Genomic DNA, 24,494 nt, shown 5'->3' with positions numbered 1-24,494 from the left:
GTGATCTGTCTGTAGTAGAGCGCAGCGTGGTATCAATGGGTGGTGACCCTGCGCTTTTAAATGCTGCTGGTGTGCATCGTGTCCCGGGAGCTTTGGCCGTGAAGGCACGGAGCGTCCCACGATGACAGCCAGTTTGCTCTGTATGAGCAGCAGCCGCAGCAGCAGCAAAGCTACGAGCTCGGAGGGACGGGCTCTTGTTGAGTGGGTCTCGTATCAGGTCTGATACTTTCGATCCCATGTCGAGCCGCGTGCCTTGATGTGGGAAAGATTCGATGGCATCTTCTTCGGGTGGCGGATCGATTCGGCCACGAAGCTCTTCGATTAGTTTTGAATCGTTGATTGATTTGACTTGACTGACAAAAACAACCAGATGTCACGACAATCAACAATTCTGTCCAAAGCGCCGGTCGAAATCCTTCAAGACTGCCATGACATTGGCCGCGTCTATCTCCAATGCCGGTCGTCCCACGATGGCAGGGTTGGAATCGCTGGCATGCAGTTTGGGGAGCCAGGTAGCGATATCAGCGCTCGCTCGCTCATAGGCGGGATGACGACTTAGTGTAGTATATGCGTCGGCGCAAGTGAGCGTCACGCCAGCTTTTGGTGGTGGTGGCGGCGGCGGTAGAGTGTTGTGAGCTCTACCGTGCGATGGCACGGCCGCCGCTCGCGAACGGGTAGTTCGTGGAGGCAGAGGAACAGATCCGTTCTGCGCTTGGCTCTGACAGCAAGATCCCCCAGCGGTTTGTCCGCCACAGCAGCCGACAGGAGTACTGCTGGCAGATTGCGCTCGTGATGCAGCCAGCGACTTGCAGAACAAAGTACTATTTGGATCGGCGCGGCATTGGGCACATGTTCCCGGTCCGGAAGTTCCACACCCTGAAGCGAGCGAGGCCACGGCTGGGAGGGAGATTGAGACATCGCCTTCGGACGGAGGCGGAGTGAACTGATCGATCTGTCTTGGATGGTTTGCTGCCAAGCCCGCAGGTCTGGCCGGGCTCTGGTTTTGCGCCTGTTCCTGCTCGGCGGCCATTTCGGCACAGATGCACGGCGTGCCGTCTGAACAAAAGCCACAAGGATCGGCGACAGCCGAAGTTGGGGAACGATCCTCCACCCGAGTGACGCTGGGCAGGACTTTGGGGGCGTAGACGGCAGTGAAGTCGATCTCTAGAGACTCCTTGGGCTCGACTTTGATTCTTTTCTCACTTTCCCCCGGGGCCGGAGAGTGGGGACGTTTCTCATGTTGATGCGTGCTCGTCGCAGGTTCGCCGCCCATGGCTGTGAAGGCTTCATCGATACACTGGCATCTGGTTTCCAATGTACAATTGCCACAGCCCACTGCATTGTCGATGGTGTCCGGGCCAGCCGCCGGGGACTCTTTGCCTTGCGTAGGCGTAACGGCCCCAGACTTCCCAGGCGACGACCGGATAGCTTTGAGAGAAGCAAGCTCGCTCTCCAGTCTCCGACAACGATCCACCCAGTTGGCGAGATCAGCTCGGTACTGCTCGAGCTCCTTCTCGAGCTTCTCAATCGTGTCCTTCAACAATTGCTGTTCATGTTCATTCTCGTCCTCAATTTGCTTGAGTTGCTCCTCAAGCTCCCCCACACGCGCGGCACGCCTCTCGCGAAACGCTCTCTGCGCAGCCCGGTTCTGCGCCTTGCGCTTGGTGGGAGGAGTGTCGGTGGCGGGCTTCCGGCCTGGCTTTGGTCGTGGTGGAATAACCCATTCCTTGCTGGTAAGGGACAAGGGCGGCGATGCGGAAGTGGGGGTCGCGACGGGTGATTCTTGAAGTGGTTTCATGCATAGAGAAGGCTTTCGAGAGATGATAGGTTTAATGTCAACACTTCCGCCGGGTGTTGTTGCTGCGGGCGGCGAGCCAGCGTTGGAAGCCATTCTTGGTCGAAGGTTTGCAAAACTCCGAGATTGGCCGAGGACGAAACGGATGTTGTTGCGGAGCTTGTTGCTATTACATGGGACAAAGTTGCTGGATTCTGCGCCGTCGCAATGCCAGCAGCCGGGGGCGTGTTACCAGGACCGCCGCTTAAGTTGATCGCGAGTATACACAGAGGAACTGCAGGCCGAGTGAGGCCAGAGAGCGTATGGTCAGGGGACAGAGAGGTGGTCAGGTTGAAGAGGTGCCAGTGGTGCTGGGGGGAGATCAAATTTGATCATATCAGATTAGATGTGTGCCCGATAATCGGACTTGGCGGGAGGGGTCGGAGGGAATTCCCTGTACGGGCCAGACTCGGGATTCGCGCGATAATGCAGTGGGGCCTCACGCCACCTCGGTAAAGTTGCCTACTACGATCCGGGATGCTAAAGTGATGGCTAAAGTGATGGCTAAATTGATGTGAGGCCTTATCTGGGGCCCGAGTCGAGGAAGCCTTCGATGTTCATGATTGGTATTGCATTGGACATTGAGCTCTACTTCCTTTTTCATGGTAGAGAAGAGTAGGGGTATCTTTGAATAACACCTCGGACGCCGTACTATCCCCCTTGAAGAGCAAACAAACTCCAGCAAAGCACCAGGCCCGTACACCGAACAACTTTCTGACTCAGAACTTACCACCATGGATACCAGGACTATCCGAAGTAGCCTCGATTCCACTTTGCAAACCGCCTACAAAGGAGGTACCCCAAACGCCGACAAGGCCCCAGAACCCGACTCTCCAGCCGCGGTATAGTCCTTCGATCCCTTGTCCCTTGCGCCTCCTCCGCGGAGCCTTCCCTAGGAGAGCTGCTGTTTTGTCCTTTTGAGATTCGGAGTAGCCTTCTTCCCGTGTAATGCTCCAGATGGTCGGCAGAATTCCTCTGTAGGATTGTGGCACTGGCACAATTGTGGTGATAGCCTTACGCTTAGATGATGTGGATGGCGGTGAATAAGTCGGTGAAGTCCACGTCGCAATTTGTGCACGACGCAGGACCGTTTCAAGAGGGAACTTGACCGAAAGATCCAACGCCGAGCCGGCAAACGTGGCCAGACTCCAGCTAGCAGGATTCAGAGCCGGGTCAAGGCCGAGGTAAGACCTCAAGAAAACGGGGGTACTTGTAGAAATAAGAGTCGGAATAGTTGAGCTGAAAAAGGTGATTGGGATGAGGTGTCGGGGTATCAAGTAAGGTGTCGGCAGTGTCCGTAGAGTGCCCAGTAAAGTGCGTGGTTCCTCGTTAGATGGTGTGAGGATTAGTCTGGTCCTGGCTGCATCAATTGGTGCCAGAACGAGCGCTGAGATGGCTGCGGCTGCGGCTGTGATCAGAGCGGTAGCGGCGGGGGATGTAGAGATGAGTATTGATGAATCCGAGATGGCCCCGGTAGATGTTGGGAGGAGAATATCATTTTCCGCTAGTCCAAGCACAGCTGCCAAAAAGCTTTTGAGGAATGTCTCCAAAGTCCGGTTCAATATGCTGTAGATGAACGTTGAATTCGTGGCACGCCACATTGCCAGCAATCCACTGCTGGAAGAGAGGGATGAAAGTGCATCGAGCAGTGAGTGAGGATTCTTCAGACGTATTCGGCCTTCGACATGCTGCTGGGGATGATCGGAATGTCGTGGCGGCCTTCCATGTCGACCACGCATGGGAGAGCGGCTGGAGACAGACCGCTCAAAGGGTGCAGTAGACGTGAAATAATTTGGTTCCTCATCCGAAGAGTGCCCATTGTAGTATCCTTCAATGTCCTCGTCTTCCCCTCCGTGCTTTGGTTCCTGAGCCCACTCTTCTTCTTCATCCTGCGCAATACGAGCTTGTAGGATGAGCTTTGCAACCTCAAAAGGCTGGGCAATGACTACACTGGTGTATTTCCATAGCGCCTGATCGAGGAGAGACTTGATTGAACCTGGAATCGAGGGTGAGGCATCTGAAATATAGTCGGAATAGTCGATGTCAGGGAATGTGAAGGTTGATGTTGAGTGAGGCGTCGGGGCGCCTGCGGTAGTGGTTGGAAGTGTCTCATTTCCGATGGACGGTGGGATATAGTAAGGGCGTAATGGGTTTGGGACCTGTCTTGGATCCTGCATGTTTGGATGTGCTCAAGGACGATGATTAAGACGGTTGTCTACCCTCTTTGTTGTCTGCGAAGAAGGTGACGGGTCTATGATGCGGTAATCGCTGGTTTCACATATGGACGTCGAGTCGAGACGCATTACGGGCCATCACGGTGCAGCAGAGTGCGGTGAACGCAAATCCTCGCACGTGATGCTCAGCCTGTTCCAGTTTCACCTGGCAACCACTGAATAATGCAATAACATACTTGGTTAAGTACAGAACAAACAATACTCCATATTTCTGCTTGAAAGATTCACTTTGAACGGTTCTCATTATAGACGCAATCTGCCATAAAGGGTCCCTGGAATCAATAACAACTATCCTTCAAGTTCGTAATGAAGGATAGCTCCTATAATAAAATAGACCGAACTATAATATGCTATGGGAGGTCGCCGCTTGATCAACAGACAACCACCTTAAGATAGTATTAGTAGACGCTCCACCACTAATAAAACTAGATAGGACCTTTCAGCACCCAGGGATCCTCCATAAGAGTCGGACGCAGAAACGTAATACGAGAACCATATACACGGCAAACTCCTGAAGCAGACCTCGTGGCTGGGACTGGCTGAGGAGGTCCGGTGCCTGGTTCTTCAGCTGGACTTGAGCTATTGCTCTCACGAAAACCACACTGGTCAACGTAAACCGAACGAGAGACTAAGTCTTGAAGATCCAGGGACGAGGAAAATAGTAATGGTTGCCTGCCGGATGTGCAAATCCAATCATCAGACTCCGGTCCGCCTGCTCAGTGAATTTGGATGGCGGACTCGTCACGCCTCTATCGAAGGAAGGGCCTCGTACGGATCGTTGAGCCATGTTCAAGTACGACCTGCATGAGAAGGTGAACAAACACTGACTCAGCATGCCGGCCTCGCCTCTCAATGGCTTTGAGGCCATCCAAGGTTTGGAATATCGCAAAATACTCGTATCCGGGAAATGTCATGAAGGTAACACTGACACAAGAGCGTGTAATCGCGTGCGTCTTCACAGACTCTCCCAGCACAAACGACTCGTTGACTTTGCCCCTGTGAACACATATGTTTGCCGCTTCGACACCTTTCGCTTCAAAGTTCTGCTATCACGCCTCGGCAATGCATCACAGGAGGCGATAGGAGACAAGAGAAGTAAACTCGTCAGACGCCGTGCGGCGGCCGTAAAGAAGGTGTGTGCCCACCACGAAGTCGGGCAGAAGGTATTGAGGCTGACAATTTCCCAGTTGACTGTCATCCCCAAGTTGAAGAATTGTCTTTCAGGCAGCAGCGAGGCAAGAACATGAATGCAGTTCCAACAATCATGCGGAGACAAAGCTAGAAGTCATGGCCAAAGGCCAAACGACATCTATTCATAATCAGGCGGTATTTGAAGTCAATGGCCTGATTATGAATAGATGTCAAGGGCGTGCTTCTGCCGTTCAAACTGCCGAAGCACGCCCTTTCCAGTCCGGGGATACTATGCTGAATCTTCTGACGTTGTGTGGCATATATTGGAAAGCAGGTTCGTCGTATAGCTGACAGATACTGAGATGGCAGTGCTCGAGTCTTTGAATTGCACCCATAACGCAAACTTGATGGAGGTCGTTCAGATGAGCTGTGGGTAGTAATCACTATCCAGAAAATCGAACAGATTGCCCCCAGTTGAAGCTAGGAATTCTTCATCCGAGATGGTGATGGGCAATGCATCTGTCCCGGAAGGCGACGGCATCGTCGCCTGCGACTGCGACTGCGACTGCGACTGCGACTGCGGATGGAGCTGGGATGCTTTGTACATATGTCGATCCCTCCATTGTTGTAGCTTGGGTATCAACGCCGTGAAGAGCTCCGGAACACTGAAGGGTAAAGAGTTTCGATCCCGAGAAGTCTGGTGCTTTGACTGCGACTGTTCGGCGGCAATCCTCGCCTCATCCAACTTCATTTGTATCGTTGCCACCATAGTAGGAAAGTCAAGCGTGCTGCGGGCATATTCCGGATCCCAACCGTCTCCAGTGAGGATGCAGAGCTTGGAGAGAACCACAGTAATACGTCCCAGCAGTGCCCAGGTAAAGTAGGTGAAATTGAAGTAGAGATTGCTTGGAATTGCGCAGAACCGCTCGAAGGACCGCTTGATCTCATCGAGACATGTGAAAAGCATCTTCAAGCGCGTAATCGGAAAGGTCCCGTACCTACTGCTGGGAATGTTGTCGTGCACCGCAACCTCGTATAGGAAGACCTTAATGAAAGAGTAGTGGATGGAGATGAAATCTGCTCCTGGTCAGCACGGGCTCTCAAAAGGAGGCACGCAAGCGATGAAGGGCCGGAAGCACGTGTTGGGGTTTTCCTTTCTGTTGAAAAGCGCTTTTTCTTTTTGGAACATGATGCCATCGTTGGCAGGTTGGGGTTCACTTACCCGCGAGCGATGTGTCCGTTGGTAACTTGGTCCTTATTTGCTCCAGCTCGGCTTCGAAAGACCTCACACAAGCCCCTAAGGGGGCGGACATCCCTGTCGAGGCGGCCCAGTCCTCGGGATTCAGGGTCCCCCTGATCTTCCCAACCATGCCCATGATGCGGATCATGATAACAAGATGTTGGTCGCTTGGGTATTCGTTGGCTTGTTCAAGGACTCGACAGCATTCATCTGCATACATTGAATACTTGATCGGGTCCATTTCACGCGCCCACACAGATATCCTATGTCCAAATTAGTAATGGACTAGGCTCGAATGTTGACTGTCACGTCAGCAGCTTGAGATCTTACGCTGTAGTCACATAAAGGCCCCCGAGCAAGGCTCTTCTCTCCTCCAGAGTTCGCTCTCTGGGTTCCTCGCGATTGGGTGTACCATTATTGAGTGGGTTCCAGTAGTATCTCATTGATCCTAACGCTGGTTTATATCGCGGACTTGTGGGTTTGTTCAGACCAAGGTCGGTCAGCAGAGCCATCATTAGGTAGGTAAGGTTGCTCAGTTGCGCGGTCCGAGCATGAACCTGATACCTGTCCGGGAGTCAGTATATCACAAGTACCCCGGTCTGGGTGAGTCGTGACTGACCAGGCTATGAAAACGAGTAGTCCTTGCAAGAGATCGAGACTTTGTTCTCCATCGATGAGCATTTTATGACTGATTATCTCCCTTGCCTTTGCAGCCAATGCTTTTTGACGTGCTGTATCATGGCGGCAGCCGATTGTCATGACGGCCATGAAGAGAAAAGGTTTGAGCTGCCTGAGCTCATGAACCGTCTGTTCGGACGCAATGACAACGAATGGGAAATATGGAGCCATGTCCGCTCGGAATGCATCAAGGATGATGGTCGCCTCGTCATCCTTGATAAAGTGCTGAACGCATTCTATTGGCGAAAGAGATGTCGGATTGGAGCTTTGAACTTGACTTGAAGGGCTTGGACCCCCATTTTGTGCTGAAGTGGCAAGCATTGCTGCTACACCATCCAGCTTTTGCTCCAGCCTGGCCACGTCCCTGAGGCATTGTCAGCAATCTGGAGTCGGTAGGTTGTGTAAGCAACTTACGAGATCCTCCCGGGCTTGTTGCGACGATGCGCACCAGGAGTCTGCTCAGTGCATGATTTTTTGAGTCGCCGGCACCTATCAGGTATACATTAGCTATCACGACCCGGCAACAAGGAACCCAATGGTGGGATGACAAGTACCGAGTGCAAACAATATTCCCAGGGTCGAGATCACATTTGACTTTAGCACGGGCACAGGCAACGCATGCCTTTGGACCTCGACTGGCGTCAAATTCGCTGGGCGGGGTCAAATGGGACATAACCAAGTCACCACGGCTCTAGGAAATCCGATGAATAAATTGTAACAGGAGGGATCAGTAACATAAGTTGTCAGGGAGCCGACCAGTAGTCGGTATGCTCTGACGTCGCTCTCGATCGGGATCGTGTGCGATAAATTTCCAGAGAGCGATGGGCTCGCGATAAAAGTCTGATAACAGGTAAGAATAATCGGACCGCTCTCGCCGTATCTAAAGTCAGATCTGCATTGCTCAAGCGTACTGTTTGAAGCCTGGATTGAAGCGCGAGATTCTGAGGCAGCAGTCTGTTTGAATGTTCGGAGCGGAAACGGGAACGGAGTCCGTGTCCGACGTGGTCCCGCCACCGGCCTTCCTATTGTGGAAGTGAAGGTGGGTCTTCCCCATCCAAGGACCTCAATGGTTGTCCAATCATAATCCATGGCTAGCTCCGCAAAGGCGGAACAGAGTCCACAGCCTTATGAGCAACGGAGCAGTCGGAGCATTGATATACATTGTTAAAATGCAAGCAGGCCCAGTGATTAGCGACTGCCATACAACGGTGAAAGGGTCGCACTATAGGCGATAGGCGATATATTCGATCGTGAAACATGGAAACCGAACAGGAGAAACAGGAGCCCTCGGCCACAGAACCTGCTGCAGCGTCTTTCCTCCCAATGAAAGAGGACAGTCAATCGACGTCGTCTTTACACGGAAACACAAACAATGACAGACCCCTGAGATCCAAGTGGCAGACAATCATTCTTTTCGCGGCGGTGCTCTTTTCTGTCTTTCTCATGGCCATGACAGGCTCAATCCTTGCAACAGTCAGTCATACATTCTCCGAAGCATCTAGCATTCATTGAGTTGTGCCGACCATTTTGTACAGGCAATACCTCAAATCACCACTCACTTCAAGTCGCTCGACGACATTGGCTGGTATGGGTCCGCTTCTCTCGTCGCAACGTATGTCTCCTGTATCATCAACCGGCATCGCGACGCGGGATAATGAACTGAAGCTCATCAGATGTTGTATGCACCCTTTTGTCGGCAAACTATACACCCACTTTCCAACCAAGGCAAGGAAAGCTCCAATCGCCTGTTGATAGGCTACTGACATCTCATCAGTGGACATATATAGTCTTCATGATGATCTTCTCCGTTGGATCCCTCGTCTGCGCCCTCGCTACCTCTTCAAAGATGCTCATATGTGGCAGAGCTGTACAGGGCGCGGCAGGCGCTGGATTGGTAAATGGAGCCTTCACGGTCATCAGCGCGGCCGCTCCACCAGATAAGAAACCAAGTACGTCCATCCGTGGCTCAACGCAAGGTCAACTTTGTCTGACGTCTTCAAACAGTTCTTATTGGGATTGGCATGGCCCTGTCAACCGTTGGCCAGGTCGTTGGGCCCACGATAGGTGGTGCTTTGACAGAAACGGTTTCGTGGCGTTGGTGTAGGTAACTGCAGCTCCAATTAGAAGCATTCACAGAGTTTTTAATTGAAACTGCTTTAGGCTTCTTCATCAACTTGCCTTTCTCCGGCCTCGTCCTTTTGATCCTGTCACTTCTTCCCATCCCGGAGCAAATAGAAAAGAAGCCATTCAGATCGACTTGGATGACAACGGTGAGAGAAGAACTCGACCTGGTTGGGTTTGCCCTCTTCGCTCCGGCATGTATCATGCTCCTCCTCGCCATCATCTGGGGCGGCAACAAATATTCATGGGACTCCGCCACCATCATCGGGCTATTTTGCGGTGCTGGCGCCACAGCAATCGTCTTTGCCCTCTGGGAGATAAGCCGCCGTGAAAAGGCAATGATTCCTCCAACAATCATTCGCAAACAGCTTGTGTTCTCGGGATGTATCGTCAATTTCCTGACAATGGCTGCGAACTTGACGCTTTCTTATTATCTTCCGCTTTGGTTCCAGGTAGTCAAGGGCGCGACGCCGTTGATGAGTGGGGTGATGATACTGCCCACTGCCATAGCTCAAAGCGTCGGTGCAGGGTTGGCAGGGAAGATCGGTGAGTAACATTGGGACCCTTTCAAGCGCTTCATTTCTGACAAGATGAACAGTTCAAGTCCTAAGATACTGTGCTCCCTGGGCCATGTTCGGGACCATGGTATCTTCCATCGGCTCAGGTTTGATGACGACATTTGTTCCTTCGACCAGTACAGGAGCGTGGATTGGGTACCAAATCCTTGTGGGCACTGGGCGTGCCTCGGTCTTTCAGATGGTATGACATTGCTCGGGACTTCCGTCTCTTGGATCCGTCAAAGTAGCTGATATGATCTTCACAGCCGATCACAGCAATTCAAGCGTTTTTGCCCGCCAAAGAACGAGCATTGGCCACTTCCCAAGTCTTTTTCTTCCAGTACCTGGGAGGCACGATATTTCTCGCACTCGCAGAGACCATCTTCACTACCAGCCTGCGATCATCCTTGCACGAGGATGCGCCCGGCGTCAACGCCGAGGCCATTACCGAGGCGGGTGCGGCGGCTGTAAGGTCCGTCGTGCCCAAGGCTGAGCTCGCCGGCGTCTTAGCGGCTTATAATCATGCGATAACACACACTTTTGTGAGACTGCCAGACTGGCACCCCTCATGGTTTTGTTAGCCCTGCTAATCCGATGCAGTACCTAGCACTCGCAGCCACATCTGCAGCATTCTTCGCATGTTTTGGCCTGGGCTGGAAGAAACTCCCTCTAGGAGAGCCTGCGGAAGAAGAATCTGCAGGGAACCTCAAAAAGATGGAAAGCAATACGGCAGCAGCTTAGAAGCTGGACAGCAGTGTACCATGAGTCTGATCTCCTTTGTGGCGACATGCTGTAGAAAACAGAAACCAAATTCTTCTATAATGATAACAAACGCAGTGATGAATTGTGTCTTCTGGCCATGGTCGTTGCGCGTTTTCCACCAGACGAATGTTCTCAGATTCCTCAGTGTCGCTGAGCATGAGACTGCTTAGGAAATCACACAGGGCCTTCTGATAGTATTAGCAGATTGAACCGAAGGGAAAGATATTACCATGATTATTATATCACAATCAAAGCAGCATGGTTGGCCGAAGCTGGCTGACGAGGCTGTACGAGTTCAGGGGGCGGCAGGGCCGGGTATCAATAATATGGTAATCATGGCCTCGGGGGCGCGCCAAGCTTGCGTCACGTCCAAGTTGTGGCAGCTCGGTCCGCGGCGAAAGATTCGGCCATTCCGGTTCGGTCTTTTCTGCGCTCGCCCATAATCGTATATTGAGTCGAATATTATTGCGTGTTGCAGGTAGACGACAATAAGGTCGAACCCTCAGCAACCCGCCCCGACGCCACTATCACCACCACCACCATCGACGTATTGTCGCGTTGAGGAGTATGTCGGGGTTGAATGCCACCCGTGGCTTGTTATGGCGGCCTCTAAGTCGCCATGGTCAATCCGACCTGATGATGACCTCGCAAATTGTCTGCCGTCGAGTCTTCCGCCGAAGCATCCATCCCTCATCCACTATGACCCTCTATCGGCGGCACCAGGCCGAAGTCGAGATCAAGAAAGACCAGATAAGACAGCAGATACGAGTGCTAGAGCATGGGCGGAGGCGGTTCTCTACGACGCCGACACAGAGACATGGTCATGTCACTCCGCCCAAGCCAGGAGAGGAGTATGACTGAGACCAATTGATTGTGGCATACAAGAAAATCCCAATGCTGATGGTTCACATAGGCTGCATGTCACGTTCATTGACAAGGACGGAGATCGACATACCTTCGAGGTCTCAAAGGGGGACAACCTGCTGGATATAGCGCAGGCTAATGATCTAGAGATGGAAGGTGAGTCTGCGCCTCAGCCCAGGAATGGCAGACTACAAGACTCGACATATCCCGGTCACTAGTCACCCGTGGTAGGCATCAGCTAATGTTCTCCCATCTAGGCGCCTGTGGTGGTTCATGCGCCTGCTCTACGTGCCATGTTATTGTCGAAGACGAGGAAATGTACGATAAGATCCCAGAGGCTTCTGATGATGAGAACGACATGTTGGACCTTGCTTTTGGGTTGACAGAAACATCGAGACTGGGATGCCAGGTGGAAATGACGCCTGATCTGGACGGGCTGGTTGTGAAACTACCACAGATGACACGGAATCTGCAGGCTTCAGACTTCGAGAAACGGAGCTGATCAGACGAAAGATGCACTCCGGCAGTCCTGTCCGCCAGTTTAGACATGTACTTCTATAATACGTTCTCATGCTCCTCACTCGGCGGCGACATTGATTTTTCGACGGGAAAGAGCCATAACAAGTTCAGCATTCCACTATTGAACGGCATCCGGTTTGGTTTTCTTGCCCGCAATCAGTTCCAGAAAACCTTGTTTACTCATCTCATTGACTTTCTCTTCCCGGTTGGCCATACCGACGGTTCCCTTTTTCCGCTCTTCCTTGGCTGCCTGCTCAGCCTTGACTTGTGCGGCTCGTACAGCGTTGAAGAGCTTGATGACACCACGCTGGGCGATTTTCCGTAACCTCTTTTCTTCTTCGGCAATTTCGCCTGCTTGTCCAGAATTGAGACCAAGGACATCCTTTATCCGCCCTCTTTCTAGGTCTTCCTTGCGTTCGTACCTTAATTTGGCCTTCGCTTTCTTCTCCAACCGTTCGTTGGCAAGAGATGCACTTGCTTCTGCGGCCTCTCGACTGCGGGAGAGGACAGGGTCTTTCCGTGCCGATTGCGATAGTTTGGTGGATAAGATCTTCGAAATGGATGTTGAAAAGGCTTCTGGGTCATTTCTTTTACTCGTAGGTCGTCGCTTGCCGGCGACAGTATGGCCCTTGTCGCCCTCTTCATCTGACTCCGCGTCCCTGTCCGAACCAGTCTCTGCATCATCATCTTCTTCGTCGTCTTTGTCTGACTCGACAGGCGCCCTTTGTGTCTTTGCAACCTGAATCTTTTGTTTCTTCAGTTGTGTTGAATTCGCTTGCGCCTCACGGTCGTCATCTGAGTCGGCGAGATTGACAGCGCTGAAATCCTCCTCTTGTCCATCCGAATCTTCTGATGAACTGTGGTATTCGAGCTGCTTTCTGAATCGTTTCTTTGGTCGCTCAGTTTTGCCTCGCATTCCATCTTGCACCTTGCGCTTCTTCTGCGACATCGGGGCCATCTTAGACATAACTTCTGGTTGTGACGGTTGTTGCGAGTGTACTTCAACACTCGTACTTTTGTTGCTGGAAATTGTTCTTGAATTTCTCGTCGGCAGAACTGCGGTGATATTGGCATACTAGTACTGCGGAGTATTCGCCCCACGGGAGGAAAACGAGGCGTGTGCGACACTCCCCACCAGAAGCCATCTTACAATATCACCACAACTTTATTCGTTTGCTTGAATTGTTTCAGTCTTGTTAGATTTCACACCACCCAAGAGAGGAACGCGCAACATCTTGCAACTACTCCGCACAACTCAGCAAGATGGTGCTCTCGGACCTGGGCCGGCGCATCAACGCCGCCGTGTCCAACCTCAACCGGGAACCCAACCTCGACGAGAAAGCCTTCGATGCCATGATCAAGGAGATATGCTCGGCCCTTCTCTCCGCAGACGTGAACGTTCGGCTGGTGAGGAACCTACGGAAATCAATACAAAGCACAGTCAACTTCAAGGAATTACCACCGCACACGAGTAACAACAGCAAGAAGCGACTGATTCAGCAGGCCGTGTTTGATCATCTCGTCCAACTTGTTGACCCTCATGCCGAACCATACAAACCGAAGAAGGGCAGGCCAAATGTCATCATGTTTGTCGGCCTTCAGGGCGCTGGAAAAACAACGTCGTGTACAAAACTGGCTAGATACTATGCGCAGCGAGGATTCAAAGCATGCTTAGTCTGCGCAGATACATTCCGGGCTGGTGCATATGATCAGTTGAAGCAGAATGCCACGAAGGCGAAGATACCATACTACGGGTCGTTGACGCAGACGGACCCGGCGGTTGTTGCAGCGGAGGGTGTGGCTCGGTTCAAGAAAGAGAAGTTTGAGATCATTATCGTCGATACCTCTGGTCGACACAAGCAGGAAGAAGACTTGTTCGCCGAGATGGTGCAAGTCCAAAAGGCTATTAAGCCGGATCAGACCATCATGGTACTCGACGGCACAATCGGCCAAGCAGCAGAAGCGCAGTCGTCCGCATTCAAGCAAGCAGCAGATTTCGGTGCCATTATCATTACGAAGACCGACGGTGGGGCCGCAGGAGGCGGTGCGATATCAGCAGTTGCGGCTACGCATACCCCGATCATTTTCCTCGGAACTGGTGAACACATGATGGACCTGGAAAGATTCGCGCCGAAACCATTCATCTCGAAACTCCTTGGCTACGGCGACATGTCTGGATTGATCGAACAAATCCAAACAATTACGAGGGAGTCCGCTGGGATGAAAGAGACACAAAAACATTTGGCCGAGGGTATCTTTACACTTCGAGATATGAAAGAACAAATCACCAATATTATGAAGATGGGCCCACTTTCGAGGGTCGCCGGGATGATTCCTGGTCTTGGAAGTATGATGCAAGGTAAGCCGCTCTTATTCCAATATTAAGCCTTGAGTGCAATTTGCCGTGATCATTTGAACAAGACCTGATATTAGCATATAGGTATGAGTGATGAAGACGGGACGGAGAAGCTGAAACGAATGGTCTACATCTACGACAGCATGACTGCAAAAGAGCTCGACTCGGACGGCAAGATTCTGATCTCCCAGCCTACGAGGATGGTGCGAATAGCTTGCGGCTCCGGAACCAGCGTACGAGATGTGGAAGAACTCCTCACGCAACACAAAGTTATGGCTTCTTTGGCCAAGAATATGGGCGCCCAGAAGAAGAACATGCAGAGAGCACAGTCCATGATGCAAGGTGGCAACAAAGCCCAGCAGATGGCCGCCATGCAAAAGAGAATGGCGAGCATGGGTCAAGGGCGAGGAGGATTTCCTGGTGGAGGAGATATGGGCAAGATGATGCAGCTTCTCCAAGGAATGGGTGGTGGTGGTGGTGCCGGAGGTGGTGGTGGCATGGGCGGCATGGATCTGAATGCCATGATGCAACAATTTGGTATGGGTGGGGGTCGAGGTCGTGGAAGATGAAAGAATTCTCAGCTTTCCTGACCTCTACATTGACAGTCGCTGTCATACACCCTGTGACCTGAGTCCTGGCAATGCCCAGGGGCAGCGCTACGGTGCGCCGACAATATCTTCTTGAAATCGATCACCACTGTCGGCTCAGGGAATCTCTCCAATGCTGCATGCCTGGAAGCACTCCACTGCTGTCTGAACGGAGCTATGAACCGATGGCCCTCATATTGACAGAGAGCGTTCATCCAGCCGAGGATTATTGGGGGAAGATCCGCCCAGCAAGCCGCGAGGTGATTCATCTGGTCTAGCAGAGAAATTGATCATGTGAACGACTCATGGAATGTGCGGTCTCGATCCGCACTGAGGAGGACGCAACGGCCCTGGGGCAGTCAAGATGACCACAATGGAGGTTCCCCGTGACTCGAACCCCTGGAGCCTTGACTTGCTCCTGAGGGCGATAGAGCGGGTTGGTTTGATAGTGGACCTCGGAAACACCATACGGCAGTGACTACATGAGAACATGAACACCAGATGAAGCCTGGTAATGTCCAATGCTATAATAATGCACGAGTTCATGCAGACTCAACATCCTTAGGTATTACAGCCTTGTGTATTCAGCCTTGTACTGTGATAGAGCGTGGTTGCACGTGACTTGCCCTGATAACGACGTCTCCGCCAATCGGAGCCAGGCGATGCATCTCTGCCGGACTTTGTCAACAATTTCTCGCCGCAACTGCAACTTGCAACTTCAGCGCATCCTCCCTCATTGACGACGAGCACCTCTCCGGCCGCAGCCTGGTCTCCAGTTTTTGTAAATCCTCAAGTCCTTTGGGTTTCTCGCCATCGTAATCCCGGACACGATGTCGTTCCCAGGAGGATTCAGTGCGGGGGTGAACAGCGCCCAGGGTACAGCAGGCATGAGTGAACAAGAGCAGCAGATGGTGAAGATGGTATGAGCGCCAGATCCTCCCCCTTTCCCCGAAGACGACCGAAACTATCAAGAGCACTGTACGAGTGGCAAGAAAGGAGAAAGGACTATGGCATATCCCGCGTCAGAACATGCTGGCTAACACGTTGGTTTGGTGAACACAGATGCAAAAAGGCATGGAATCATGCGTTACCAAATCCATAATGGCGGGAGGAATGGGCTTCGTCCTTGGCGGAGCCTTCGGTCTATTCATGTCGAGTGTATGTCTCTCTCTCCTCGAATCCAATCCAACCCAAACCATCTCGTTCGTTCCCTTCACGGGCTTTGTTTCCTTATAGGCTGCGAATTTGTCAGCGGAGCAGGAGTAGCAGCAGCAGCAGAAGCAGCTTCAAAACTTACTAGCGAACTCCAATCACCCCAAGAAACCTCGAGACCACTAGACTAACACCATGACTTGTTATTGATCTGCAGATGGCCTACGACACCCCTCTCTCGCAGCAAGGACAACAGATCACCTCCCTTCCCGTGCGCGAACAATTGCGCCGCGGCCTCAAAGACATGGGCACGAAGTCATACTCGTCGGCGAAGAACTTTGCCATGATCGGCGCCATCTACAGCGGTACCGAGTGCGCGATTGAAGGGTTCCGCGCGAAATCAGATCTCACCAATTCCGTGCTCGCAGGATGCATTACGGGTGGTGGGCTCGCTTACAAAGCCGGTCCGCAGGCTGCGGTGCTGGGATGTGCTGGGTTCGCGGCCTTTTCGACTGCGATCGATGCCTATATGAGGATGCCGGAGAGTGATTGATTGCAAAGAAAGAATAAGCATTCAGCAAAACAGGGGAATGCGAACGAAGAGCTTGAAAGTCGCAATAATGAACAGTGTGACAGCGACAACATGGTCCAGGTACTTTCATGATCTACTACGACGCTGTATGACGGCCGGGACGCCTACTACTACATGGTTCGGTGTCGATGTCGATGGCGACCACTCCTACCGGTACTACACTATAGCGAATCTGCATGGGTTACGGCAAAAGTTGTCAACATAGGACGGCCTTGTGCATACCACGGACGAAGGGATGTCGACAACACCGAACAGAAAGAAGGACCGAATAATCATGGGAGTTACAATCAATGCATCTACAGGTGCCGGGGCCAGGGCCAGATCTAGCCCCATTAGCATGGCGAGGCGTTCAGGGTACTGGAGGAGACTGTTCACGGGGATTTTATTTCCTACTGCATCAATTGGTACCGGGCGTTTATATACAATGCTGCATTCTCCACACTTTACACACCATCAAACAAACATACCACAATTCACCAAAGACGATCTCTCTGAAGACTCTCACCTTCGAAAAGGGCAAAGCAAGCAAGACCAGGACATAATTGTTCCTTGGAAGTCCACTCAGCCTCTTCAAGCCTGCAGCGGTATACTCTGGCACCAACTCGAAAGACGGGTTAATGGAGACACGACTGTTCAATATATGAGTAAAAGTAAGGTTGTCCCAGCCTACATGACAAGCTGCAGTGAGTCGTGTGAGAAATATTATATAATATATATATATATATATATTATACCACTTTACATCTAGCATTCGAGTAATATGGAGGGTTCTGAATCGTGCTTTCGCACTCTATGATCAAGGATTGACTGTATGAATAGGTTCGAATCTGAAACCGAATCTGCAGGTCATCATCGCCGTAGCATGCGGCTTGCAGCTCCACCTCCCCGCGGCTCGCGCACTACCTTTGACAACCACTCCCTTGGTCTACCGGACAGGTGCCAGAGCCTTGGCCCCTCAATCTGACGACAAAGAAAAGACCCATGGACAATCTACTCTCCTCCTTCAGATTCGCGCCTGTCAAAAGCCAGCCCGAGACCAGATGCGGCAGGTGGTGATATCACAGTGGTCGGCGTGCCCAAAACAAACCAAAAAATAGGCGTCGAGTATACCGCCGTCTTCCAGACAGTGGTGGGGTGGTTGGATCAATGTCGTTGTCAATCCTCGACCATAAGCCCCAAAAGGCCGAATGGCCAAAACTTCGACATCGACGTCAAGGTTGGCAGTCCGGTGTCCAGAGGTTCAGGAGCAATTGATGCGCCGGAGCACCTGAACTTATATGCCATTCTACTGCACCTGGCTGACGATCTCGCTGGCTTTGCTCAGAGACTCCACCATTTGTAGACATTCTTTTCGCCGTCTGACGGTGTAGTCACTCTCCTTGAGCAGCTCATCGAGTTCTTGTGTTCTGTACATCTGTTCAAGTAATTCTCGCTGCATCTCTTCTTTCGTGTGCCTGGTGCGATGTTAGTTTTGTCATGCACATACGATACAACAGGAAACCAAACTCACTGTACTAAGTTTAGCATGATGGCTTTTGGGACCATGTCGATCATCGTTCTCCGGACAATGTTGAAGTAGCTGTTGATCAGTAGTTTGATCACCTCCACTTCTTGATTCTCGCGTTCCGAAAGTGTGCCGCTGGCTTTGAGGGTGGCAGGCGGCGGTTCCATGGCTGCCATCTTCTTCTTGTTCTTACTAGCAAAGAAGGAGCCGAAGAAGCCGGAGTTCTGGTCAGTACCATCGACAGGAAGACCTGGCGAGCCTGCTCTAGGTGGCACGGAAGGCGGAAGAGGCTTGCCAGTCTTAGGATCCACTTGAGTTGGTTTGCTGGCGTTATGCCTGTCATTCACGATGGCCATTGCACGGTGGCCATTGAGGAAATCCGGATGGCCCGTGTTGATATAGCAAGCTTCCATCGCCACCAGATCTTTGACCAATTTGTTTGTTGGGTCTATTGATTTGCGAAAGAAAGATATAACAACGCTGTGAAATCTCTCCTTCAGCTGAGGATATCTGCGGAAAATCTGCTTCTGGAGCAGCTGAGTGAGGATCCGAACAAGCTCGTCATAAACCAGAGAGACACATTTCAAAGATGGGTCCTCCAGTCGCCGGATTTGCTGCTTCACGATGAGCTCGAAAGCCGTAGTGCCAACAAAGAGGGCCGGCTGAGAGCCGGAGGAGTTGTAAAGGATGGTACGAATGTCGATGTCTTTGACTTGATCGAAGGGGTCGATGGCCTTGATACCATTTGAATAGAGTTCATGATACACGAACGAGATTCTGGCACCGCCAGAGAGCTCATTGCTCGACAATTCCGAACTATTTCCGTCCAGAACAGTTCTGTATTCATTCGCAAACTCGGTGATGATGTTGAGGACGATGTTTGAGCTGTTGTTGCCGACGAAGTCGCCAGCACCTAGCTGCTCCAACTCTTGCGAGTACTTCTGCAGGGAAGAGGCAATTCGGGTCTTGATATCCGGCAACGTTTGTTTGATGTGCATCATCAAAATCAGGTTGAGCTTCCGAGCCAGGTAGGGCGTTCCACAGTAGGCGGCCTTGTTTCGGTACGAGGGATGGTTCTCGAAGAACTCCTTCTCTGCCTTCAAAGCCAAGTCTATCCGCTTCTTGTTTTCAATGTCGCGCTGGCCTCGATTGACCACGGGCACGTAGCCTAATCTGAGTGGGATGACTCGCCCCGCGAGGATGTCGACAACGTCAGTCCCGGCGTCCATCAAATCAATCTTGGTCAGAACGCCGATGGTTCTCTGACCTTCCGGGTCCACCTCACGAGCCAATTTCAAGCCGTCCGAATTGGCCAAATCCTGGTTGGCAGCTGTGACGGCCAGAATGATGGCGTTTGGTTTGGAGATGTATTTGATCACCATTTCTCGAATCTGCCGCTCGATGTCGCGCGGTTGATCTCCGACGGGGACTTTGGTCAGACCGGGCAAGTCGACCAGGGTCAGAGTGAGAACATTGGGAGAATATATACGCAGATTGATGGGTGCTGGCGAGATTCCCACGTTTCGACCGGCCTTGGCTTCTGTTTCCTTGACAATTTCATCGCGGATCTTATTAAAATCATGAAACTTCTGCCCAGGCAGATGCAGGAATTCTCCCCATTCGTCGACGTTTGCCTGGCTATCGCTCATCTCCTTCATTTCCTTCTCGCTGACTCCATTTGACTGTAGCTTTGCGGGGGATGGTCTGTTTATGAGTTGAAGGACAAGGGGACGTCGAGTGACGATACCGGAGCCTCGAGGTAGACTGGGGCAGGGGTTAGTCGCGCCGACAGATAGGAGCCCTCGGAAGGTTCGGCGGACTTACAAGTCTCTGCCGACGATGTTTTCGAGAACTGAACTTTTCCCGCTCGATTGGGATCCCACCACGACAATCTGGGGCAAGTCTATGGGGTTTTGGACCTAGATGGGAGGCGGTCAGACTGATGCACGAAGGGGAGGAACATTGATTGTAGCTGGGACCAAGGCGACACTTACCCCGACGGTTGTAAAGACATCTTGTAGCTTGTTGACGAGAGCGATGAGCGTAGGGTCGTTCACGTTGACTCTGTACAACGGGTCAGCTCAGGAGCACTTTGTTGACAGGCCGCAGGCACTCACGAATGGCCCGCCGTGGGTGCCGCCATAGTTGCGGCAAAGGATAGCGAGAAGGGATCTAAGAGTAGGTCGGAGCGAGCGGAAACAACGCTGCTTCGGGCAGATCTCTGAAGGACGAGATCGAGAGATTCGCGTGGAGTGATAAAAGGGAGATGTTGGTGTTGAGGTTGAGCAGCGGGAGTGATATGCGCAATGCTGGCCAAATCTTGGGATGATGCACTGGCACCTGCGCTTGTTGGCGAGGCGCGCGCTGTGGCGGTGGCCGCGTGGGAGTTAGAGACAGAAGCGGCACTAGTGAGACTAGCGCTGCTCTTAACCGCCACTCCTGCGCTATTGCGGATAGCACTAGTACTTCTAGAGAAGTCCGGTGCTTGGCGTCCGAATAGAAACGGGAAATGTGGCTTGCGTGTCTTCGGCATCGACATTGATATCGACGTCGAGTTCCTTCTCCTGTTGTACAGGCACCCTTCGATCCAAGTCTTTCAGGGCCGCAGAGAACCTAAAAGAGTTAGCTAGAGGCAATTCGGGTTGGTTCTATCATAAGTCATCGCATGTGGCGAACAAAGGCTCATCAGGCAACACTCATACCTCGAAATCCGTGGGTCACATTGGCGTGTTCTGCTGTTCAGTGCCAGGCAGAAGCGAATATAGACGGCAAAGAGTTGGTACAGAGAAGAGGCTTCGTAGTGGGGATACTCTTGAGCATCACAAGGCTTCTCGTTCCCTGGGGCAGAGGCACATGAGTTGAGCCAAAAGGAATTCCGTAGATGCCTCGTGATGTGCACCACCGACTCATTCACATCATCAACAAGACCACTCCCACTGCCCGTTTCTACGTACGCTGCAGATGGTGCAGGCGAGTTGTTCAATACAGCTCAAAATGGATAGATCGATTGGTTGAGTACGGACGAATAGTCATTTGACAGTGGAAGTGAATCTATTCCCAGCAGCTCAGCATTTGCTGTTGCTTCATCTTCTCCCACGCGCCTTCCCTCGCAATGCGGGTCAATGAATTCCCTTAGATAGTCAGATGATGATAGTTTCGATGTACCACTGTAGGATATCCTCCTCCGTCGAGATGCAGGCGGGAGACTCGGAAACAGGAAGAACTCCTCCAATGCAATAATATACCCAATCGTCTATGCCCACGCAGTTCGTAGTCGCCATCAGTTATATGCCTCTGACCCGCCAACTCCAATTTCAGATATCTCATAGCGTTGATCTCATGGCACTTGTTCGGCCTGGATTGGTCCTGCTCAGCGTGTTCTGGGGGCTATTGATGGGGGACAATGTATTCGTCCATCTGCTCAAGATCAGTCCGTGTAGTCTCAATATGTCTCCCCGGGCAGGCTTCTTACATTCGCACTTTGCGGTCGTCGCCGCCGGACGCAAACATCCCAGCATCCTTGGGATTCCAGTCCACTGTGGTAACACATTCTTTGCCGCCTTGACCGGGACCGTGACCGGACAACGTTTCAACCAAGGTCTCATTCTCTTTGTGCCACACGTATATCTTCCCATCTAGAAAGTAATTAGTTCAGGTCGACACAGGAAGCGGTTTCACGAACCTTCCGAACCGCTAACGACAAAGTTTTCAGCAGCACCACCGAAGCAGCTACGAATCACAAATTCGCCTTGCTTCTGCCCCCGGAACTTCCGCACCGTCTCTCGAGTAGCGAGATCGATCATGTGAACCTCCCCAATCGCCAAGTTAACCAGAACCGTGCTACCATCGCGACTCAGAGAAATACTTGTCATCTTACCGGAGGTCTTGATAGGCGGCTCTTCCCGGTAGGTATGCATGTCAAAAACACGAATGATGTTCTGAGGGTCCAGAGCTACCAGCCAGTGGCCGTCGTCGGTGATAGCAACATCTTGCACACGGAATCCGCGCGGCCAGACATGGACGGGCCGCTCTGGCTCCGAGGAAAGTAGATTCCAGTGGCATAATTGGGAATTTCGATCATGGCTTGCCGTCACAACACTCATCGAGTCTGGACCCCAGGCGGCGGCAGTAATACCATAGTTTGAATCCACCGTTTGATGCTCTAATGTCACGTGTAACCTTCCGGTTTCAACATCAAACACTCGAGCCTTGCAATCCTGTGAACAAGTGATGATCTTGGTATCATCAGGACTCCACGCCACGTATGTCACCTCTGCATTGTGTTGCTTGAGGATATGCAAGCATTTGAAGGTAACCGTGTCATAAATGTTGACGGTCCGATCTTGACTTGCCGTGGCCAACATTGATCCGTCGTGGGAGAACTGGACATGCCAAACTTCGCCGGTATGGTCTTCCAGCTGGAAAGAAGTCCTGGAGGGGAAGTCATCCCGATCACAGAGGTGATCTGAGTATAGCGATGGAGGGATGGAAGTGTTATGGTACAGACACTGATTGATCTGATTCTGTTTGACTTGGTCGAACAATTCGGCTAATCTGTGGTCTCGGATCATGACAGAGGGCGCAATGGACCGAGACAGATCTTGTAGAAGCATCTTGCGTGATTCTTCCACGGTACCCGGCCAATGGGCCTTAGTCCTGAGATCCTCTGGAGGACACATAAGTAATGTTGAAAGGGCATGTAGCTGGTGTATATCTTGTCCCAGTGGAGTGAGCTCTTGTCTTAACACCGTAAGCGCCACACCGAGTTCTCGTTGTTCGAGGAGTTCGAGGAACTTTTGCTGTCTGATCCAGAATAGCATTTCGCCCCTGTCCGCGCCCTCGGCCAGTACAAGACCTTCGCCGTATTGATCGTCATCCTCGTGCAAACCTGGTGCTTGTTCGAGCCGATGCGACCCGAGTAGAATTGCTTCTGCCTCCGACCAGTTACCGTCGAGGATTGCGCTTCGAAACGCAGCCACGGAAGGACTCTCCAATTCATAACCACTCTCCGTGCTCAGAACGCTGGCTGCATCTGAATAACCCATGTCCAGGAGCCCTTGAATGAGAATCCTGACCACCTCTTCTCTGTCGTGCCCACGGTATGTGGCCGATTGGATGGCCGATATACGTTTTATCGGACCATTCTTGACGGTAGGACTCGATCCATTGAGGGTCGAGGTATTGCCATTGAGGGCTGTGTGTAAGGATTTCCGAGGAGTGGAACGGTTCGAACTTGTTGTATGACCATTGGAAAATACTTGCCCCGCGTCTTCATCGCCTTTCATATTGTGATTGTCAATTCGCCTGCGCTTGAACCTGCCGTTTCCTCCTCGTGAAGGAGCTTGATCTGAAACCCCTGCCGCACTTGGCGAGTTGTCTTCTGGACGAGGCTCGCGATAGTCGCCGCCGAGTTCAGAGGAAGGGGACCGCCTTCTTCTACGTCTTCCTCTTCTTTCTGACGCTTGTACCTGCTCTATAGGTAAAGAACTTGTGGTGGGATGATCTGGAAGGGTCGGAGGTACGTCCGGAGTATGGCTAACCGTGGAGTTGTCGATAGATTGACTGTGGTTTGGGGAAGAGGATTCTGGGGAAGAAGGATGGAAGAGGTGTCTCGGAGCGGATGGGCCGTCGGTAGTGATTAGGTTGTTGTTCGTGGAAGGGTGGTGTGCCAGCTCGTTGTGGCGGCAGAGCCGCCAGTATCAACTTCAAGACTGCCTCCGGGAGGATCTGATCAACCGCCAACTGATTTCTCAGAGGAGCAAGGTCGTGGGCAAGGAGTCGACGCGCCTATCTGGACGGGTAACAAACAAAAGCGGATGCATCCAGTGTGACCATCAAAGGCTGTTTCAGTCAAGTGTGAAGCAGCGAGGACAGCGTCCTGCGGTGGAGCAAGGCAGTCTGCAGGAGATCCGGACTTCCTGACGGGATGGGGTCAGGATAGACGGTATAATGGAAGTGTATATGTCCCTTCCGTGCCGAGACTTTGCAATAACGTAGAGGAGTGCTCAAGGGATATGTTGATCGTGAGGCTGGTGAGAGGGAATGGATAGAAGCGACGGCGGTGGTGGTGGTGGTGGTGGTGGTAGGAGGAGTAGTACGTAGTGGTCGTGGGAGCCCGCCAGATGACTAGATACAAGACGGGGTTCGGGAGGATGATGCCACTGTCGGAGAATCAAGGTGTCTTCGGGCTCGTCAGGCCTGTGCTGGCTGCCTCCTTAACCCGCTACTGGCCTCTGCCCACTAACAACTACACATTTAGTAGGTAGCTAATCTATAGGTATCCGCCATCCTAACTTATAACACAGGCATTCCCTAACTAGATGTCCAGGAGTCTGGTGACTGGACGAATAGCACGAACACCAC

At 52.0% G+C, this 24,494-nt stretch overlaps 10 protein-coding genes across 10 annotated transcripts; 4 read left to right on the top strand and 6 right to left on the bottom strand.

The window, feature by feature from the left end:
- Nucleotides 1-382: 382 nt before the first annotated feature.
- Nucleotides 383-1,891, bottom strand: A1O1_02377 (uncharacterized protein; the record flags this gene model as incomplete). Its single annotated transcript, XM_007723288.1, has 1 exon — nt 383-1,891. One exon carries the CDS (start codon nt 1,889-1,891, stop codon nt 383-385), a length of 1,509 nt encoding a protein of 502 aa, XP_007721478.1.
- Nucleotides 1,892-2,553: 662 nt separating this feature from the next.
- A1O1_02376 (uncharacterized protein) lies at nt 2,554-4,011 on the bottom strand (the record flags this gene model as incomplete). The annotated part of the gene is made up of 1 exon (XM_007723287.1): nt 2,554-4,011. One exon carries the CDS (start codon nt 4,009-4,011, stop codon nt 2,554-2,556), a length of 1,458 nt encoding a protein of 485 aa, XP_007721477.1.
- Nucleotides 4,012-5,617: 1,606 nt separating this feature from the next.
- On the bottom strand, nt 5,618-7,790 carry A1O1_02375 (uncharacterized protein; the record flags this gene model as incomplete). Its single annotated transcript, XM_007723286.1, has 6 exons — nt 5,618-6,282; nt 6,422-6,702; nt 6,770-7,003; nt 7,059-7,481; nt 7,532-7,606; nt 7,672-7,790. 6 exons carry the CDS (start codon nt 7,788-7,790, stop codon nt 5,618-5,620), a joined length of 1,797 nt encoding a protein of 598 aa, XP_007721476.1.
- Nucleotides 7,791-8,909: 1,119 nt separating this feature from the next.
- A1O1_02374 (uncharacterized protein) lies at nt 8,910-10,536 on the top strand (the record flags this gene model as incomplete). The annotated part of the gene is made up of 6 exons (XM_007723285.1): nt 8,910-9,066; nt 9,122-9,217; nt 9,278-9,784; nt 9,837-9,997; nt 10,062-10,337; nt 10,396-10,536. The coding sequence occupies 6 exons, from the start codon at nt 8,910-8,912 to the stop codon at nt 10,534-10,536; spliced, it is 1,338 nt and encodes a 445-aa protein (XP_007721475.1).
- Nucleotides 10,537-11,256: 720 nt separating this feature from the next.
- On the top strand, nt 11,257-11,923 carry A1O1_02373 (uncharacterized protein; the record flags this gene model as incomplete). Its single annotated transcript, XM_007723284.1, has 3 exons — nt 11,257-11,408; nt 11,471-11,577; nt 11,679-11,923. The coding sequence occupies 3 exons, from the start codon at nt 11,257-11,259 to the stop codon at nt 11,921-11,923; spliced, it is 504 nt and encodes a 167-aa protein (XP_007721474.1).
- Nucleotides 11,924-12,058: 135 nt separating this feature from the next.
- A1O1_02372 (uncharacterized protein) lies at nt 12,059-12,898 on the bottom strand (the record flags this gene model as incomplete). Its single annotated transcript, XM_007723283.1, has 1 exon — nt 12,059-12,898. The coding sequence occupies one exon, from the start codon at nt 12,896-12,898 to the stop codon at nt 12,059-12,061; it is 840 nt and encodes a 279-aa protein (XP_007721473.1).
- A 305-nt stretch (nt 12,899-13,203) lies between these two features.
- On the top strand, nt 13,204-14,865 carry A1O1_02371 (signal recognition particle protein; the record flags this gene model as incomplete). The annotated part of the gene is made up of 2 exons (XM_007723282.1): nt 13,204-14,299; nt 14,381-14,865. The coding sequence occupies 2 exons, from the start codon at nt 13,204-13,206 to the stop codon at nt 14,863-14,865; spliced, it is 1,581 nt and encodes a 526-aa protein (XP_007721472.1).
- A 1,387-nt stretch (nt 14,866-16,252) lies between these two features.
- On the top strand, nt 16,253-16,588 carry A1O1_02370 (uncharacterized protein; the record flags this gene model as incomplete). Its single annotated transcript, XM_007723281.1, has 1 exon — nt 16,253-16,588. The coding sequence occupies one exon, from the start codon at nt 16,253-16,255 to the stop codon at nt 16,586-16,588; it is 336 nt and encodes a 111-aa protein (XP_007721471.1).
- Nucleotides 16,589-17,912: 1,324 nt separating this feature from the next.
- Nucleotides 17,913-20,274, bottom strand: A1O1_02369 (vacuolar protein sorting-associated protein 1; the record flags this gene model as incomplete). Its single annotated transcript, XM_007723280.1, has 5 exons — nt 17,913-18,081; nt 18,138-19,895; nt 19,956-20,050; nt 20,126-20,195; nt 20,249-20,274. The coding sequence occupies 5 exons, from the start codon at nt 20,272-20,274 to the stop codon at nt 17,913-17,915; spliced, it is 2,118 nt and encodes a 705-aa protein (XP_007721470.1).
- Nucleotides 20,275-21,599: 1,325 nt separating this feature from the next.
- A1O1_02368 (uncharacterized protein) lies at nt 21,600-23,416 on the bottom strand (the record flags this gene model as incomplete). The annotated part of the gene is made up of 2 exons (XM_007723279.1): nt 21,600-21,766; nt 21,814-23,416. The coding sequence occupies 2 exons, from the start codon at nt 23,414-23,416 to the stop codon at nt 21,600-21,602; spliced, it is 1,770 nt and encodes a 589-aa protein (XP_007721469.1).
- Between the last annotated feature and the right edge of the window lie 1,078 nt (nt 23,417-24,494).

Source organism: Capronia coronata, assembly GCF_000585585.1.
Source record: "Capronia coronata CBS 617.96 chromosome Unknown acBCG-supercont1.2, whole genome shotgun sequence".
Taxonomy (NCBI): domain Eukaryota; kingdom Fungi; phylum Ascomycota; class Eurotiomycetes; order Chaetothyriales; family Herpotrichiellaceae; genus Capronia; species Capronia coronata.
Note: the sequence above shows the minus strand (reverse complement) of the source record. Positions and strands in the feature narration are given on the sequence as shown.